The sequence below is a fragment of the Lonchura striata genome, chromosome 16, assembly GCF_046129695.1.
Source record: "Lonchura striata isolate bLonStr1 chromosome 16, bLonStr1.mat, whole genome shotgun sequence".
NCBI lineage: Eukaryota > Metazoa > Chordata > Aves > Passeriformes > Estrildidae > Lonchura > Lonchura striata.
Genome location: NC_134618.1, coordinates 4,554,930 through 4,571,452, shown reverse-complemented (window position 1 = coordinate 4,571,452; position 16,523 = coordinate 4,554,930). Strand labels below are relative to the sequence as shown.

Sequence of the window (16,523 nt, the reverse complement as noted above, 5' to 3'; positions counted from 1 at the left end):
GGTAACTTTTTTAATTCTTTGTCTTCATTTTAGGTGAAAATTAAGCTTAAGCAGGCTATCACACATTAAAAAACCACTCTGAGATAGGTTGTAGCAAGTGTTAACATAACTAAGGCTGGTAAACTGCTTTACACAGGGATTTAGTAAAATCAACTTTCTTTTCATTATGCTAAATAGATTAGAAGGCCAGTAAGCTCATACTTTATACTTCCATGCATGCAAAATTATTCCTGTCACTGCACTGCTCTCAATGACAGACAGACTTAAATTAGAAACAAAATACCCATTTTTCCATAAAGCCAGCTAATCACTGGGAAAAAAATGCTCGATTTTCTTCACTTCGAATATTTAAATAAAGATTAGCTATCTTTTTAAGACAACTATTACAGCTTAAATGTAATTTATGAGCTTAATGAAGCTATTACTGGATATAATTTGATTACAGTCTATGTCATCAAATGTCATTTGTCCTCAGGACACCAGCTTGGATAACAGTGAAGTCCATCAGATCTTAAATCCTCTTAATGGTGTTAAGTGTCAAAGGTATATCATTATTTTCCCCTGACAATTTATATACATTTCTAATCTTCTACTTTTAGTTAGAGCTATTTAACAAATGAAAAGGCAGGGAAGTTAAATGGTGGAATTAAAGAGGGATCAAGTGAAAAATTGATAGGGTGTTGCAGAGACTATTCTTTACACACAAGCAGCTTAAGCACTCAGATTTCCATGGAATTTCATCCCACCAGGCTCCAGTGGTGCTGTCCCTGGGTCCCAGTGACCTCTCTGACTGAGTTCCAGCTCTGCTGCAGCTCTGCCAGGCTGCCAGGGCACTCACCCTTTGTCCTGCTGGCTCTGGGCCTGTTTCTCAGGCAGCTGTGTGGGATGATTTTCCTGGGGTACTTTCTCAGCTCGGAGTTAGCTCCATTCACATACAGAGAAAATCCTTTTTCCAGCTGCTCCAGTCTGATTTGCACAGGATCTTTTCTTTTTAACCGCTCCTGCAGCCTGAAGGAGAAAGGCCAGTAATTCATCTTTGCACAGTGCATACACAGATGGTCAGATTTTCAATAAATACAACAATACACCATGACATAAAGCTAAAAAATATGTACCCAGTTCAAGGAACCCTTTCAGAATACATCTTCTAGGGTCTGTTCCTGTTCTGTAATGTGGGTATGAGCACCCACACTGTAACAGATGAAATTTGACCAAGCTTTTCCTTTCTGAGGTTTTTTTCCATGTTATTTCTTATGTCACATTATTTTTTCCATTTTGTATTTTGCATATTTAACCTCTCTTCTTAAGAATTTTTAAGAATTTCACTTGAAATTTCAAAAAGCTCAAAAATTGTTGACCTCTTTTTGAGAATAAAAACGATGATTTGTGTTTTCAAATTGGAGGTGGAAAGGCCCCAGCCAATACTGCAGTTAGAGATAGAAGAAAATTAAATGCTGGTTAAAATAATATCAAAACAATGCCCTTCCATGGGCTCAGTTTTAGCTGCTCTCCCTCTTCCAACTCTCATTTTCCTCTCCTTTCACCATGGGTTATACCCAGTCCATGTTAATTCCTGTGGTGAGGTGACATGCAGGCCAGGAGGTTAGCATCATATGGGTGGCAATTTGTGAATTCCCCCTGGTTTTCCTCTGACTCCAGAATGGGTCAATCCACAGGCCAAAGTCCCCCACGTGTCTGTGTTGTGACACAAGCCACCTTTTCCCAAGAGCATGTCCCCAGCAGTCAGAATTAGAGCTCTGATACCAAGGATGCAAGTTGGTTTAAGCATTAAATAAACTGGTTTTATCCTTTTCCAAAACTGCTTTAGGATAGGAAAGAAACCTGTGGTCACAAAAATTGGCTGTTTTTTTAACATAATTGTATCCTTCAAGGTCTCCAGTTTGTTATATAATTTGATTAGAAATCTCTTGTGTTAAAGGAAGGAATCCAGCAAGAAAGTTCTGTATACTCTCTAAAATAAAATATGATGTTCATCTGTCCAGGGTATAATGACAAAAACATATGAACAAAGAGGAAAGAAATGTTTGAAACTTGTCTGAAAAACACTGGAGTTTTCAAAGGCAACCTGGCTGTCCTTATTTCCCACTCTTCTGTATTTCTGACAATATATTTCTGACAACTGTGCCTCATAACTACATCCTCACAGAGCATGAGCTGCCAGTTACTTCTGAATCTACAACCTCTTGCTCTGTGAACAAAAATCTTCCCTGTCACTGTGGAAAAAGTAACTATTTTATTAATAAATGTAATTATATTTTAAATGCTGAAGAAACATTGTGATCTCCTCTTGAAATAAGAACTTTTAGCAAACGAAGGGAAGAAGAGAGAAACACCTGAATGTTTTAAGGCACAGGAAGTCAGACTTTGCATCACAGCTCCTGATATTTGATACAATACAACAAATATTTCATACCCAAAGTGGTAACAAATGTGAATATTACCGGTTTCTCTGCTGAAGGGATATTAAATATTCGTCATGTTTTTCATCAAAGTCAGTCACCATGTCTTAACATAAACCTGAAATGAGAATATAATGGTCACACTGAATGATTTATTATGGAGTACCACTGGTTTTGCACCCTCACTAGATGAGAAGGCTATAAACTGAAAAACATTCCTCTTTCAAGCACGCATAAAGCTGTCAGGGCTGTAAATAAAGCTCCAAAAGAACTGAGGAAACAGTAGGTGTTTTACTTATTTTTCAGAACCCTTCACAACCTACAGAAGAACCAAAAAAACTAAAAGTAGAAGGCATATGCCATGACAAGTTTATAATGCCAGACCTGTCAAGCAAGACAACCCTAGGGCAGAGCTGAAGAGCTGTGCCCAAAGCCCAGCTGTGGAAGAAATTCTCTGAGCTGCTACTACTCGTTAGGTCAGTCCATCCTACAGCGTATTCACTGCTGAATCTATATATATTTGAAGTGTTTAATTAAAGATTTTACCTGGCTTGCCATTCAGGAAACATGAATTTTTCCAGCAATCCTCACCACACCGCTGCCGCAGGTTGTGCCAGGGTGCTCTTACATTCTCCGCAGTTTAAATGTGCCACCAGTACGTGTCGTGGGCTCTGTAGCAAAGAGAGAAACGCGTGTTTTGTCTCTTACCAGAGCCCGGCCCCGCCTCGGCTCCGCGGTGCGGGGAGTGCGGGGAGCCCTGGGCACGGATACGGATGGACAGGGATCCGGGACAGAGCCCCAGATGGACACGGACCTGGGACAGAGCCCCAGATGGACATGGACCCGGGACAGAGCCCCGGGCATGGGCACAGATGGACAGGGACCCGGGACAGAGCCCCAGATGGACACGGACCTGGGACAGAGCCCCGGGCATGGATGGACACGGACCTGGGACAGAGCCCCGGGCATGGATGGACAGGGACCCGGGACAGAGCCCCAGATGGACACGGACCTGGGACAGAGCCCCAGATGGACATGGACCTGGGACAGAGCCCCGGGCACGGGCACGGATGGATATGGACCCGAGACAGAGCCCCAGATGGACACGGACCTGGGACAGAGCCCCGGGCATGGGCACAGATTGACAAGGATCCGGGATAGAGCCCCAGATGGCCACGGACCCGGGACAGAGCCCCGGGCATGGATGGACAGGGACCCGGGACAGAGCCCCAGATGGACACGGACCCGGGACAGAGCCCCAAGATGGACATGAACCCAGGATAAAGACCCTGGCATAGAACCCCAGATGGACACAGACCCCGTGATGGATACAGACCCCGGTCACAGCCCCAGGATGGAAACGGACACGGGACAGAGTCCCAAGATGGACACAGACCCCAGATAGAGACCCCGGGATAGAACTCCAGATGGACACAGACCCGGGCCAGAGACCCCGGACACAGCCCCAGGATGGACACGGAGCCGAGATAGAGAGCCCCGAGCACAGCCCCAGATGGATATGGACCCGGGATAGAGACCCTGGACAGAGCCCCAGGATGGAAACGGACACGGACCCGGGACAGAGCCACCAGCCAGAGGCCCTGGGCGGACACTGACCTCGGACACAGCCCCAGGACGGCCACGGACCCGGGCCAGAGGCCGCAGCGGGACACTGACCCCGGAGAGAGACCCCGGGCAGAGCCCCCAGGTGGACACGGACCCCCGGACAGAGCTCCCGGACGGATACGGACCGGGCAGAGAGATCCCGGACGAACGCAGATGCCGGGGCAGAGTTCCCGGACACGGAGCCGGGCAGACACGGGGCCGGGCAGACACGGCCCCCGGGCAGACACGGCCCCCGGGCAGACACGGAGCCGGGCAGACACGGCCCCCGGGCAGACACGGCCCCCGGGCACACACGGAGCCGGGCACACACGGGGCCGGGCAGACACGGCCCCCGGGCACACACGGAGCGGACGCAGCCGCCGGCGGCCGGCGCGGGCCGGGCCTGTTGCTCGGTCTCCCTGGCGACGGTCGCGCCCGGCCCCGTCAGTTCCTGCGCGCCGGGGCCCGGAAGCGGCGGCGGGGATGGAGGCCATGGAGCCGCTGTGGGCGCTGCTGGACGAGGTGGCCCTGGAGGGGCTGGACGGCATCACCGCGGCCGCGCTCTGGCAGCGCCTGGCCGCCCGCTCGCCGCCCTTCCCGCTGCCGCTGGAGCCCGACACGCGGCAGCTGCTCTGGGCCGCGCTCAGCGCCCAGCCCGACGTGCGCTTCTACCTCCTGCCCCGGCCGCGCCCGCCGCTCCGCCTGCACGACCGGTGAGGGCAGCGGCCGGGCGGCCCCGGCCCGCCGGAGAACCTGGGACTGGCTGCTGGGGGAAACATGGGCTTGGTCGTCGCGCTAAACCCGCCTGATTACCGGGCTAAACCCGAGCCTGGTCGCCGGGCTAAATCCGGCGTGATTGAGGGGCTAAACTCGCCTGATTACCGGGCTAAACCCGAGCCTGATCGCCGGGCTAAATCCGGCGTGGTTGAGGGGCTAAACTCGCCTGATTACCGGGCTAAACCCGAGCCTGGTCCTCGGGCTAAACCTGCCTGATTACCGGGCTAAACCCGGTCCTGGTCCTCGGGCTAAACCCGCCTGGTTACTGGGCTAAACCCGGCGTCGTTGAGGGGCTAAACCCGCCTGGGTACCGGGCTAAACCCGCCTGATTACCGGGCTTTAAAGCCGGTGTGGTGGAAGGGATAAAGCCGGACCCATTGCCGGCTAAACCCGGCGTGGTTGAGGGGCTAAACCCGGAATCATTACCGGCTAAACCCGGACCCATTGCCGTCTAAACCCGGCGTGGTTGAGGGGCTAAACCCGGAGTCATTACCGGCTAAACCCGGCCCGGTTGCTGAGCTGCCCGCTCTCCCCAGGCTGTGCTGCAGCAGTACTTCGGGGGCCGGTGACAGCACGCAGGTGGCTCTGAGATGCTGTTCAGGTGTTATACAAAGAATTTTCACTGTTTGGGGGGTCAGGCTTAGGAATAAGTTGCCCATTCTTAAAACACCATATCTGGAGGTGTTTAATATCTGGTGCTGGGTGATGGGTTTTAGGGGTCACAGTGGTGGATGGCTGGATAATCTTAAATGTCTCTATCAATTTTGATGATTCTGTGATTTAGGAGACCTGTATATGAGCCCTGGCCTGATTTCCATTCAAATGACTGCTTGCTACTTAGCTACAGGCAAAATTTGTATGTCTTGGTCAGCAGGGTGGATCTACCTGTCATTTTCCTTACCTGTGAACTATATGTTTCTCTTATTCCCACCACATTGTTGACTTTTCAAAGATTAAATAATGCATCTCCCGCCTTCTGCATGCTGAAAAGGTTTGGTCATGCTTTAGGAGTAACAGCTCTGCTCTTCATATTTTTCCGGTTTAGAGGTTTCAAAGCTGCTTCATTTTTCTAAGATAATTTCTGGAGGTATCAGCATTGTCTGTGACAGTCTTGTATTTCTCCTTGCTTTGGTTTTATTTCAGATATGAAGAAATAGACCTTGAGACAGGAATATTGGAAACCAAAAGAGATCCTATTTCTTCAGATGATATTTATCCTATCCACATGATTTTGGATAACAAAGATGGCATACAAGGCTCCTGCCAGTATTTTAAAGAGAGAGTAGATATCACTGATCAAATAAGGAAGAAGGATTTGCAGCCTTGTTATACTTACAAAGAAGCTGTTGAAAAGTGAGTAAAATCCTTATATCTGGCATTCAAATACTTCTAAGTTCTAAAATTTAGTGTTTGCTCAGTTTGTACAGATGTATATCAAGAGTGGTGTTTGTGGAGAGAAAGGGATTGAGCTCTCTGTCTTTATGGAGCCAATAACAAGACATTACTTTTCCTTGTGTTTCTTAGATGGGGAGAGAAATTAGTCATTGTTGCTTCCCAGGAGCAGCGTTCCAGAGCTTTGATAGGCTGGGAAGGGGACCCTGACTTGAAACTCCCTGACTTTTCCTACTGCATTCTGGAGCGTCTGGGCCGAGCTCGGTGGCAGGGAGAGCTTCAGAGGGACCTTCACAGTGGGGCTTTCAAGTAAGTCTGTGTCTTGCTTGAGAATTCAATCCAAGGTTGTTTTTAAGTATTCCTGTGAATATTTGAGCTCTCGTCTATGTTGTAGTGCTTCATGCTTACTACCGGGAGTGCTTGGTTTGGTGGAACTGTACTGGTCTCATCCTTGAGTTCATTGCCCTTCCTGATATTTTCACCGAGAGCCAGAAATTTGTCTGGTGGGTCAATACACCAAATAGGTTTCTATTGTGAAAGTTCTTGTTTTTTCTAAATAACTTTTCCTTCAAACTTAGTATTGAAAAATTATTTTTATTTCCTTTTCTAAATTGTTGTCTAAGTATCTTACCCACGTTCTGAAGGAATTCTTGGACAGCCACCTTTTGTCCACAACATTTCCCTGCATGACATCTCGTCAATTGGAAGGGAGCCTGAGTTACCAGCTCCCAAACTGGGCCATGTATTTTGCTGATTGAGGAGCATTACACATCTTCTTAGAGCTAACTTCTGGATGTGTCCTGAGGTTCTGGACAATATCAGCATTGCTCTAAAGAGTCACTGCTTTTAGGGCATGAGTGGATTGTGGCTTGCACACCACCTGGTGTTGTTTTTAGCCACTTAGGGAGCTCTTGTAGGTAACTAAGATGATGGGGACAGAGGGGGAACTTTTCTGTTAGTTTGGTGGCCCAAGCCAGCTCACCAAGGAGGGAAATGAATCCCAGAGCTGTTCCAAGGAGGGCAGTGACTGCAGCTTAGCCACAAGTTAGAAAGAGAGGATGGAAGAGCAGAACATGGGGATACAATGCTGATTCAACCCCCTCATCAAACCATGTCATGACACTCTGTGCCTAAAGGCTTTAAAGCTGAGGTATTTCTCAGTTTAATTGGATTAATTATAAAAATAAATTTCACAGGTTTTCTTAAGTGTGGCACTTCCTAACATTGAGTCGTCACCTTGAAAATTAGCATGTGTCATTAAGGCTATGGGTAATATAGGTAAAGTGTTCTGGGTACTGTATAATTAGAATTTGTTTGCAGAAGTTCCTATTCCTATAGATATCTTGCCATCTTCTCTTTAGAGTGGATGCTGGAAAGCTTCATTATCACAGGAGGGTATTGGACAGAAGTGGTCTGATAACGATGCAGTCCCACGTCATCCGACTGCCAAGTGGAGCACAGCAGTACTCAATTCTGCTACTCCTGACTCGCTTCCATGTCGACAGGTATGGTTTAAGGGTCTCCTGGGTACTCTTTGACCTTTTACTGTGATGAGGAATTGTTCTGTTGTCACAGAACCATCAAAGTTTCCTGGAATTGACGCTTTCCAATTTATTAACTTCTCTTCCAGATGTCGGCCACTTTAAAACTTGTCTTGGAGCTGTAAACAACAGGTTCTTCTAGTGCCTGTCACCTGCCTGCATAAACATAATTCTTCTTTTTGTAGCACTAATCATTCCATTCATTTTGACTGTTTTCACTTAAACACATTTCTAGCTGATTTTTTGTTTTGTTTTCCTGTCTTATTTATGATTAGAACTAGTGCTTCTGTGGGTTGCCAGTAAAGTAACAGCTTGGGCTTAGTCATTGTTTCCTCCTCGAGGTCTTTTCTTAGAGACAAATTATCCCATGTGCTATTCACAGGAGGAAAAGAAAACCAGAATTCCTAAACCAATCTGAGAACACTTAGCATACTTTCTCTAGTGCCTGACAGTTTCTGAAGCTACAACTCATGTTTATGAAGTTATATGCATACTTACATGTAAAATAATTCTCTTTTTTGGTTAGGAGGAGCAAATATGATATTCTGATGGAGAAGCTCTCAAGTATGCTAAGTGCTCGTTCAAACCAGATGGAAACATTAGGAAACTTGAGGGAAGAATTGGTGAGATTCATTACTCCTTCAAATTTTCACTCAGTAGAATCTAGATGCTGAGTATCAAAGGCACTCATTCATACTGCCTGCTTCAAAAGTTGCACAAAATTCTGGGCTAGGATAGAAAAAGGATTTTATAAACCTACTAGATGAAGCTGCTGGTGGTGTTTGTCATAGGGAAGCAGTTGTGTTCTAACCACAGCCTCAGAAACATTTTGTCAATGGATGTCATCATGCAGTTCTTATTTTCCCACTGGTGCTGTTTGGATAGGTGGCAGAACTGGAGGGATACAATACACTCAGAAACATCTCAGGTTCTGCACTAAAAGGCTTTTAAGTTTCTTATGGATATCCTACCCCAAAATATGGTTGTAAGAGCAGATGGTGTGACTGCCTTTGATACCAGTCAGCAGCAGGTGAAGTTTTTGGGCTGCAATGACTTTTGCCATTTCTCTTTGCATCAGGGCCTTTGTGAGAGAACCTTCAAACGTCTCTATCACTACATGATGAATGCTGGTCTGGCCAAAGTTGTGTCTGTCCCCTTGCAAGACATAAACCCCAGTGGAGGACCCTACAAGACAAAGAAAGGTCTTGGTTTTGCTCTCTTTTTGTGTGATCATGTTGATGCCATTCTATCTATGAGTTTCATATCTTAAATTAAAAGAGGTGTAAGTAAGAAATCTGTCCATGCAATTAGGTAGATAAGTGGGCTACTAAAGTTAAAATGCTGCAGCCCACTTGAATTAAGATATGTTACAGATTTTTTGTGTAAGCTGTGGTCTTGGGACCTGATAAGACTGCTCAAGCCCATACAGAGTAGGAACAAAGCAGTCTGCTGACCTTTCAGGTTGAAGTCAAATGACAAGTCAATAAATTTGACAAACAAAAAAGCTTAATGTTGGAAAGAAGGCTCATTATGAAATAAGTTAAAACCCCACTGTTCTTGGTTATGACTTTTCCTGAAAGTCATGAGAATGCAAAGCTTCTCTGAAAAATTTCCCATCAAATTATGGAAGTAAGGTTTTACAGCACTTGGAATTTACGGAACACAGAATATTCTGAGTTTGAAGGGACCTCCAAGCATCATCAAGCCCAGCTCTTAAGTGAATGGCCTATACAGGGGTCAAACCCACACCTTTGGCGTTATTATCTCACCAGCTGAGCTGATAACAGGGTTGAGGTACATGAGATACCCAAAACTGCTATCCAAAAAAGCCACAGTCTGCTGAAGGGTGGTTTAATGCATAACCAGTTTTGAATGCCAATTTAATTGGTTCACAGGAACTGCTGATAACTTCCAAACATGTAGTGGAGAGACAAAGAGCAGGACTGCATGAGGAAAGGGAACAAAAGAAAGCAACTGTTCTCAGGAAATGATACAGATAAAACTTGCAAGGGGAAAAAAAACTACAAGAAATAATAATGGAAAGTATAAGGAAGGATAGTACCTCCAATGGAATGAATACAATTCCTGAAGGAAATTGAACCAAATCTTTTATCACAGAAAATCCTAAGAGGCAGATTTGCAGGGTAAAAAGAAAATAGTTCTGAAAGATGAAGTGTCTGTTTTAGAGATATAATGAAGTGTTTGTGAGGAAAAAAAAGTTTATATGAACTAAACATTGCAAGTTACATAGTCTTTGTGAATAGGAGTGATCTTAAAAGAGCAAGTGAAAGAGCCAGTAAAACCATGAAAAATTCCAGAAGACAAAAAAGAGTGCTGATTACATGGAGTTGGATTAAGGCTGTCGATAAGACAAATTCCTTTAAATCTTTTAAGTCTGGGGAAAGGAATTCTCTGTGTATTCTGAACAAAGAGAAGCAGAGGCCAAAAGTAGGTACAGCATCAAGCCTGGCTGAGAGAGAAATGACCCAGTCTTTCAGGGGTGTTCTAATGAGCTGCATACACTTGGAAATAACACCCAGAAGACTAGACAGCACTCCTAAAAACAGTTTATAGGCAGTAGTAAAAGCATTTAACTTGCAATTAAGGTATTTACTTAAAAGACAAGAAAATACAAGTCCACTTACAAACCTGGTTTCAGCTCCCAAGGCAGTTGTGTTTTATGTTCTGTCAGAGATTGGCAGAACAGCAGCTGCATTTACTGCTTAAATTTGTTGGGAAAAATGCCACTTGATGAATCTTTCACTTGAATGATAATTCCATCTTACAGATATAAAAGCTGAAAATCCACAAAAATGCCTTAAAAACACTAGGTATTAAAGGAGGATGAATTAATAATAGCTGATTTTCAGCAGAGATCAAGATAGTTTAATCTCTGGAGTTATACAGGAAAGAAGATAGAAATATGTGGGACACACTGAGGATGAAGCCAGAGCATCTGCTATGGGAAGAACATTATTGGGCAGCAGGAGTTAAAGGAAAAGAAATTGGTTTGTTTTGGGGGATTTCTTTTCTATGGGGAGTTTTTTGTTTGTTTTTTCAAATACTGCTTCCAGTGAAAATTAATGGGCTGTAGAAATACAAAGGATGTAATAACAGTGCTTGCAACCCTACCAAAATGTCAACACTTAAATCCTAAGCAGCATCCTACGGAAAGGATTCAGCTTGAGGAAAAATAATCATATCATGTGGCCTGGAGCACAGTCACATGGTGAAGTGACTGTGGGTTAACTTTGTGTCAGCTGGGCATCAGTAACTGCTCAGATATATAAACACAAGATTAAATTCATCAGCTGAAACCTTAGTGATTCCAGCTAAAGCCTTCACCTGGCCTTTTCACAGCAGTGTGTAGCAGAGGGGCAGGGATGGCTGGAGGTGTTCTCCCCACTGCTGCAGGATGAACTGGCTGCTGCAGCAGCTGCTGAATCACTGCAATTTGCCAGGGTGGCAGTGTCCAGTAACCCAGTTGGAGTTACCACTGGTGTGAAGTGGCCCAGCAGGAGCTCAGCTCTCCTGCAGCCACCTGTCCTCACTCCACCCTTTGCTGGGATGTCCCAGAGAGTGGAGAGTTACCACAGCACAGCTGATGAACAGGAGCATGCTAAGATGTGAAATTAAATTACCTACAAGAATCTTGTGGCTGGTGGGCAGCAGTGTGTTCTGTCCTTGTAAAAAGGAAAGGGTTAATACCCAGTGAGTGATCTCCCAGTCAAATAAGTGTTCTCCAGGTGTCATTCTGGGGATCAGCACTTAATCCCTCCATTGATTTATTTATGCTGTAGAAGTTTCTCCTGCTGGACATTCCTAGCATTGGCACAGATGTGAAGGTCTGGAGCACCTCAAAGATTCACCTGATTACCAGATTCATACAAAGGGAAAAGCTTCTGCCAACCTTTCCTAGAAATGCCCAGCTCTCTTTAGTCATTTGTTCCCCATTGCACTGCTACTTCCTCATGTTGAGAAAAAAGTAAAATTGTTTAAAGCTGTGCACTCCCCCTGCACTTTGTTAGGAGTTGTTACTAACACTCATTTTTCACAGGGACTGATGTCATGGTCCGTTGCCTTAAACTGCTGAAGGAATTTCGGAAGAAAATGGAAGATTATCATGATGATGATGAAGAGATCATCACAAAAATTGTTCAGCCTGTGGATATTGTTTGTGAAAGGGATATGCTCACCCAGGCTTATCAGTTAAGTAGGTGATTTAAGACATATGAAGACTTTTCCCATTACCTCCTTACTCCTTGTGGTATAAAAGAAATGTGTTTATTGCAGGTGTTTTTATATTCTGCTTGCTTGTGTATGAGAAAGTAATTTTTAAATAGCAAAATGAGCTTTATATCCAGATTAGACTGGAGATGCTGCCACCTGTTAGCCCTTCCTGGAAGCTTAGCAACTATGCAGCAAAAACAGGATGTTGTGATGGAATGAGAAAAGATGAAGCAAACAGTGTTCATTATTCTCCTATCTCTTTTCCTTTCCAAATGCTGAAATTAATATCTAACTGTGGAAAGCTGCCAGGGAAAAAAAATCATCCATGCTTCTAATTTGAAGCTGTCACCTCCATACCTCATTCTGCTGGGCACTGCTTCATGTAAAATCGTGGTTTATGAGAGTGTTTGGCTGAATATTTTATGTGTCTGTAAAACTGTCTTTATTTAGTGGGGAATCTTAAATTTTCTATTCTGGCATATAGTGTTGTTCAGGGAAATATTAATGTATATAGAAATAGATATATATAAAATTCAGTCAGATTATCTCCCTGAGATTTTTTTTTTTGTTTTCCTTTCTGCAACAGTTGAAAGTAGAGGAACCAAAGGTATTTCTCAGGCAGAACTTCGCCTGGCTATGAATGTGGGGAAGCTGGAAGCCAGGATGCTCTGTCGTCTTCTGGAGAGGTACAAAGTTGTCAAGGTGAGGCTAAAATAAAGTAATTGAGATACTTATTGAAACTGAAGGTACAATTTTGGTTACTCTGGGAATAACATTGTTAACCTTAAACATTAGAAACAGCAGAGATTTTAGAATGACAGTAGGAGAGTCCTGGTAAGATTGAAAAGAGAATTAATTCAGTTGAGGAAAAGGTGTGTAAGACAAGGGTTCAGTATGAGGATTGCAACCTGCACTAATCAGAGCACTGAAGAATCTTCTCAAAAACTCTTTGTCCATGTAAGATTCAACCTTTGAAATACCAGGAAATTCTGGAGCAAAACAGTTACTTCTCTAGGAGTTATGATGATTAAACTTCTTATTTCCAGATATTTCACTGTTTTTTATTTCACAAGACAAATCCAGCTCTCATGTCTTGTATACACCCAACAGTCCCTTTCCATGAAGGCAGGATAATTGCCATCTTTCCTCAATGGGGAATCTTTTTAGAAAAATCTTGTCATTCAATAAAAGGTTCTGCAGAATTAAAAACAAGCTGTATAAACCATTGAAATATCTATAGATGTTTTCCCCCAGTCAGCTGAGAATATGAAATCTTCCCTTATTAATTGGTGAGGTGTGTTAGTTTGTAGATCCTTGTAAGCTCCTGTTGGAGCCGACAGGGCAGACTTCCACTGAAGTCTGAGTTACTCAGAGAGCTGCAGTGCTCTTATTTCACAAACTTTTTTTTTTCTGAAAAAAATTGATTTCCACTCCGAATAAACAGTTTCTTCTTCCTCAGACTTTTCTCCATCCCACATACCATAAGAGTTTCATTCCAATACACTTGTAATGCAGATTTATTTTTCAGACACAGAATTCCTTTTGATTTCTCTATGTGAAGGTTAGGGACATTTTTGTTACTTAGAAAAAAAATATATCTTTTGATGGGTGGGGAACACTGAGAACATTTTCCCTCTGTTGATGCTGGAGAACACTGATAAAATGGAGAAGCAAGGTGGTAAAATAACATTGCAACTGTTTTCTCAGGGTTTTATGGAGGATGAAGGTCGGCAAAGGACAACAAAGTACATTTCCTACATTTTTGCAGAGGAGAGTGATTTAAACCGTCAGTTTGAGAGGGAGAAGGCCAGGAGTGAGCAGCTGGCTACAGTTACTTTGGCTCTGGTGCCAGAAGATTCCCCACCTGTGGAAGATGCATCTCCTGGAGAAGAGGAGACTGTGGCCTCAGAGTCTGACAATGAGGAAGAAGGGAAGGACAGGAAGAAGAGAGGAAAAGGTCAGAAGGCCAGCTCTGGTTCTCCAGTTAAACCACATGTCCAAGATGATGTCCAGCAGACAACACCAGCCAAAGGTAACTTGTGATTTGGAAATCTGGAGAACAGCCTGCATTTTTATTATGGATCATTTTATTAAAGAACAAATAACGTGTTATTAGCTTCCATTATGGCTTTTGGCCACATATTTCTTTTTAAGCCTATTTGGTTATTTCCCTGCTTTGCTCCCAGATTGTTCTGGTTTAGAACACCAAGTGTGATAACCTCTGGAGACTGTCAGGGCTGAAGTGTGGCCTGGTATCTGTGTCCCAGTAGTGTTTGTGCTGCCTCTCCTGACCCCATGCTATGTCTCCTCTTTTCCCTGGGCTCACAGACTGTGCTCCTTGGATATTCAGGGCTGTGATGACTCAATCCACAGCCTTACTCACCTGAGCATTTTGTAACAAAAATGTCTTGTCCTCTGAAGTTAGTTACTTCACTTCTTCTTTGGTTATTTGGAGCATATTAGTGTGAAAGCTGCCAGCCTTTGGGGGACATACTTTTTTAAAAATAGCGTGGGGGTTTTTTTACTAAATTTTTTTAAACCTATTTAGATGTTCCTACAACTTCTCTGATAAACTCCAATGGAAGAGAGGAGATCTCTGTTTTTCTATGTAGATTATCTTTGGAGTAGTATTAAATTCTTATCCTGCTTTGAGTCAGAAAAGTCGTATTTCTGGCAGAACTTGAGAATCTTTGAGACAGAAACTCTCCTTTCTTCAGATAGCAGTTTCTGGATAAGCCCTTCATGACTTTGCAAGCTGTGAAAAGGTTTCTGAGTGGAGAGAATTATTTGATGATAGAGAGTTCACTTTTTTTTTTAGCTTAACTTTTGGAGGCTGAATGCAGTCTTTCATGGTCAAACCACTGCTTCCAGCAGGGTGGAATGTATGGAAAGTGTAGCAGAAGGCTTTTAAGTGCAGCAACCTGGGTAGATGGAAAATGCCTCTTAGAGAGAAAGCTGAACAGGGAGAGCAGAACAATTACAAGGCTTTTTGTTCTCAAACCAGGCTCCAAGCCAACAGCTGTGAAGTCTCAGGGGAAGAAGCAGCCTTCCCCTCAAATTCTTGAAGATCCTGAGGAGCTCCCAGACAGCATTTCAGGGGATAGTTCTACTTTGGGAACACTAAAGCAGGAGTCCAGTGTTTCTACCTGTGCTCATCCCACGGATGAAGATGGAGATGTGGCTGAGGTAGAGGAAGTCAGACTTGAAGATCCTAAGGTAAAATCACATGTCTTAATATCTTTTTGTTTATACAAAGATATTGTATATCTTAGCTGTCTGAGCTAAGTTTTGTGTTCTTATAGCAAGACTTCAAACTAAAGTTTTTGTGTTTATTTATCAAATTGTTTTGCCGTTTTTAAAATTAATTTCAAAGTACATTCATATTTTGGCTGCACTGAATTGCAGATATAAGTGAAAATTTTCCAGGAGATAGGAGGATAGATGTCCAAAATACAGTTCTGGGTTAGTTTCCTGGTGCCTTCTGAATTCTGTGCTGACTGTGTGTCATAGCTTAATGTAGCACACAAGGGCTGCTTATCATCCCCTGTCTGCCTTCCTGGGAAGGGGAGATAAGAGGCAATCTTTATCTGAGTAGTTTATTATAAATAAATCCATCTGAACGGGGAACTGCTCAGCTGTTGCTGCGTGAGGAGCCCTGTTGGGCTGCAGCCAGGCTGGTTGGTGTCCCCTGTTGATGTGCTGTGCTGTCCCCAGAAGCCCTGTGGCCCCAGGAAGGAGAAGCGCGCCAGGGCGGTGGCGCTGGAGCGGTCCCACGAGACCTACAGGCTGCTGAAGCGCCGCAACCTCATCGTGGAGGCCGTGCGGAACCTGCGCCTCATCGAGAGCCTCTTCACGTGAGCAGGGCTGAGCCTCCCCTCGGGGCTGCTGGGAGCACGGGGGGCTTATTCCCTTCTGCCTTGGCTTGTCCCTGCTGCACCGTTGCTGTAAGGATGGAGAGGGTGGTTGAATCTTCATCAGCTCTTTGGGAGCAACAATAGTTCCATGCAGATAATTACACAAGAGCGCTTTCATTTGTTGTATGTTTCATAAATGCAGATCAAAGAACTTATTTGTCCATTCACAGTGTGCCAAACTTGAGGTCACATTGTAAGGTACAGCGCTTCCCTGCTGCAGGATTCTTACATCTGCATCAGTTTTATCTCTGTGGTTTCAAAACTTGTTCATGTGTTGTTCTGTATGGACCGGAGAGACTCAGGTTTTCATGTCACTCATCACTGGTCACTGGCATTCTAGCAAGGCCCTCAAAGTTTGCTTTTCAGTACAGTTTTATGTGGTGTTGTATGTCTTCTCCTGACACCCTATCTGAGCTGAAGATACTTCCCTAAATGTTATAATGTCTTTCATCCCTTTAAGATTTCACCTCTGAAAAGAAATGGAAATTCTGGTGCTCTGTTGGATTCTAAATTGGCAGTACTGTGTTGTCACGAATAGGATTACACCATCCATCTTCTGTGTCAGCACAGAAGATCCTGGCATGTCAGTATACCCAGGGCTGCTTGCTGTAGGAATTTAGTCAAAAATCATGGCCTTACTCTCC

General features: G+C 44.2%; 2 protein-coding genes across 5 annotated transcripts in view; one reads left to right on the top strand and one right to left on the bottom strand.

The window, feature by feature from the left end:
- Window positions 1-4,186, bottom strand: part of KATNIP (katanin interacting protein) — a 56,644-nt gene extending 52,458 nt beyond the window's left edge. For all 4 annotated transcript variants that reach the window (XM_021531209.3, XM_077786816.1, XM_021531208.3 and 1 more), the window contains exons 1-4: window positions 4,038-4,186; window positions 2,967-3,091; window positions 2,463-2,538; window positions 839-1,008 (exon numbers count right to left, since the gene is read on the bottom strand). In XM_021531209.3, coding sequence (XP_021386884.2) covers window positions 839-1,008; window positions 2,463-2,524 — 232 coding nt within the window. In that variant the 5' untranslated portion in view covers window positions 2,525-2,538; window positions 2,967-3,091; window positions 4,038-4,186. The remainder of the gene's footprint in view (window positions 1-838; window positions 1,009-2,462; window positions 2,539-2,966; window positions 3,092-4,037) is intronic.
- A 309-nt stretch (window positions 4,187-4,495) lies between these two features.
- Window positions 4,496-16,523, top strand: part of GTF3C1 (general transcription factor IIIC subunit 1) — a 39,875-nt gene continuing 27,847 nt past the window's right edge. Inside the window, exons 1-11 of the mRNA XM_021531211.3 lie at window positions 4,496-4,738; window positions 5,946-6,155; window positions 6,327-6,503; window positions 7,556-7,699; window positions 8,262-8,358; window positions 8,814-8,937; window positions 11,793-11,948; window positions 12,552-12,667; window positions 13,673-13,997; window positions 14,970-15,181; window positions 15,680-15,819. Coding sequence (XP_021386886.2) covers window positions 4,509-4,738; window positions 5,946-6,155; window positions 6,327-6,503; window positions 7,556-7,699; window positions 8,262-8,358; window positions 8,814-8,937; window positions 11,793-11,948; window positions 12,552-12,667; window positions 13,673-13,997; window positions 14,970-15,181; window positions 15,680-15,819 — 1,931 coding nt within the window. The 5' untranslated portion in view covers window positions 4,496-4,508. The remainder of the gene's footprint in view (window positions 4,739-5,945; window positions 6,156-6,326; window positions 6,504-7,555; window positions 7,700-8,261; window positions 8,359-8,813; window positions 8,938-11,792; window positions 11,949-12,551; window positions 12,668-13,672; window positions 13,998-14,969; window positions 15,182-15,679; window positions 15,820-16,523) is intronic.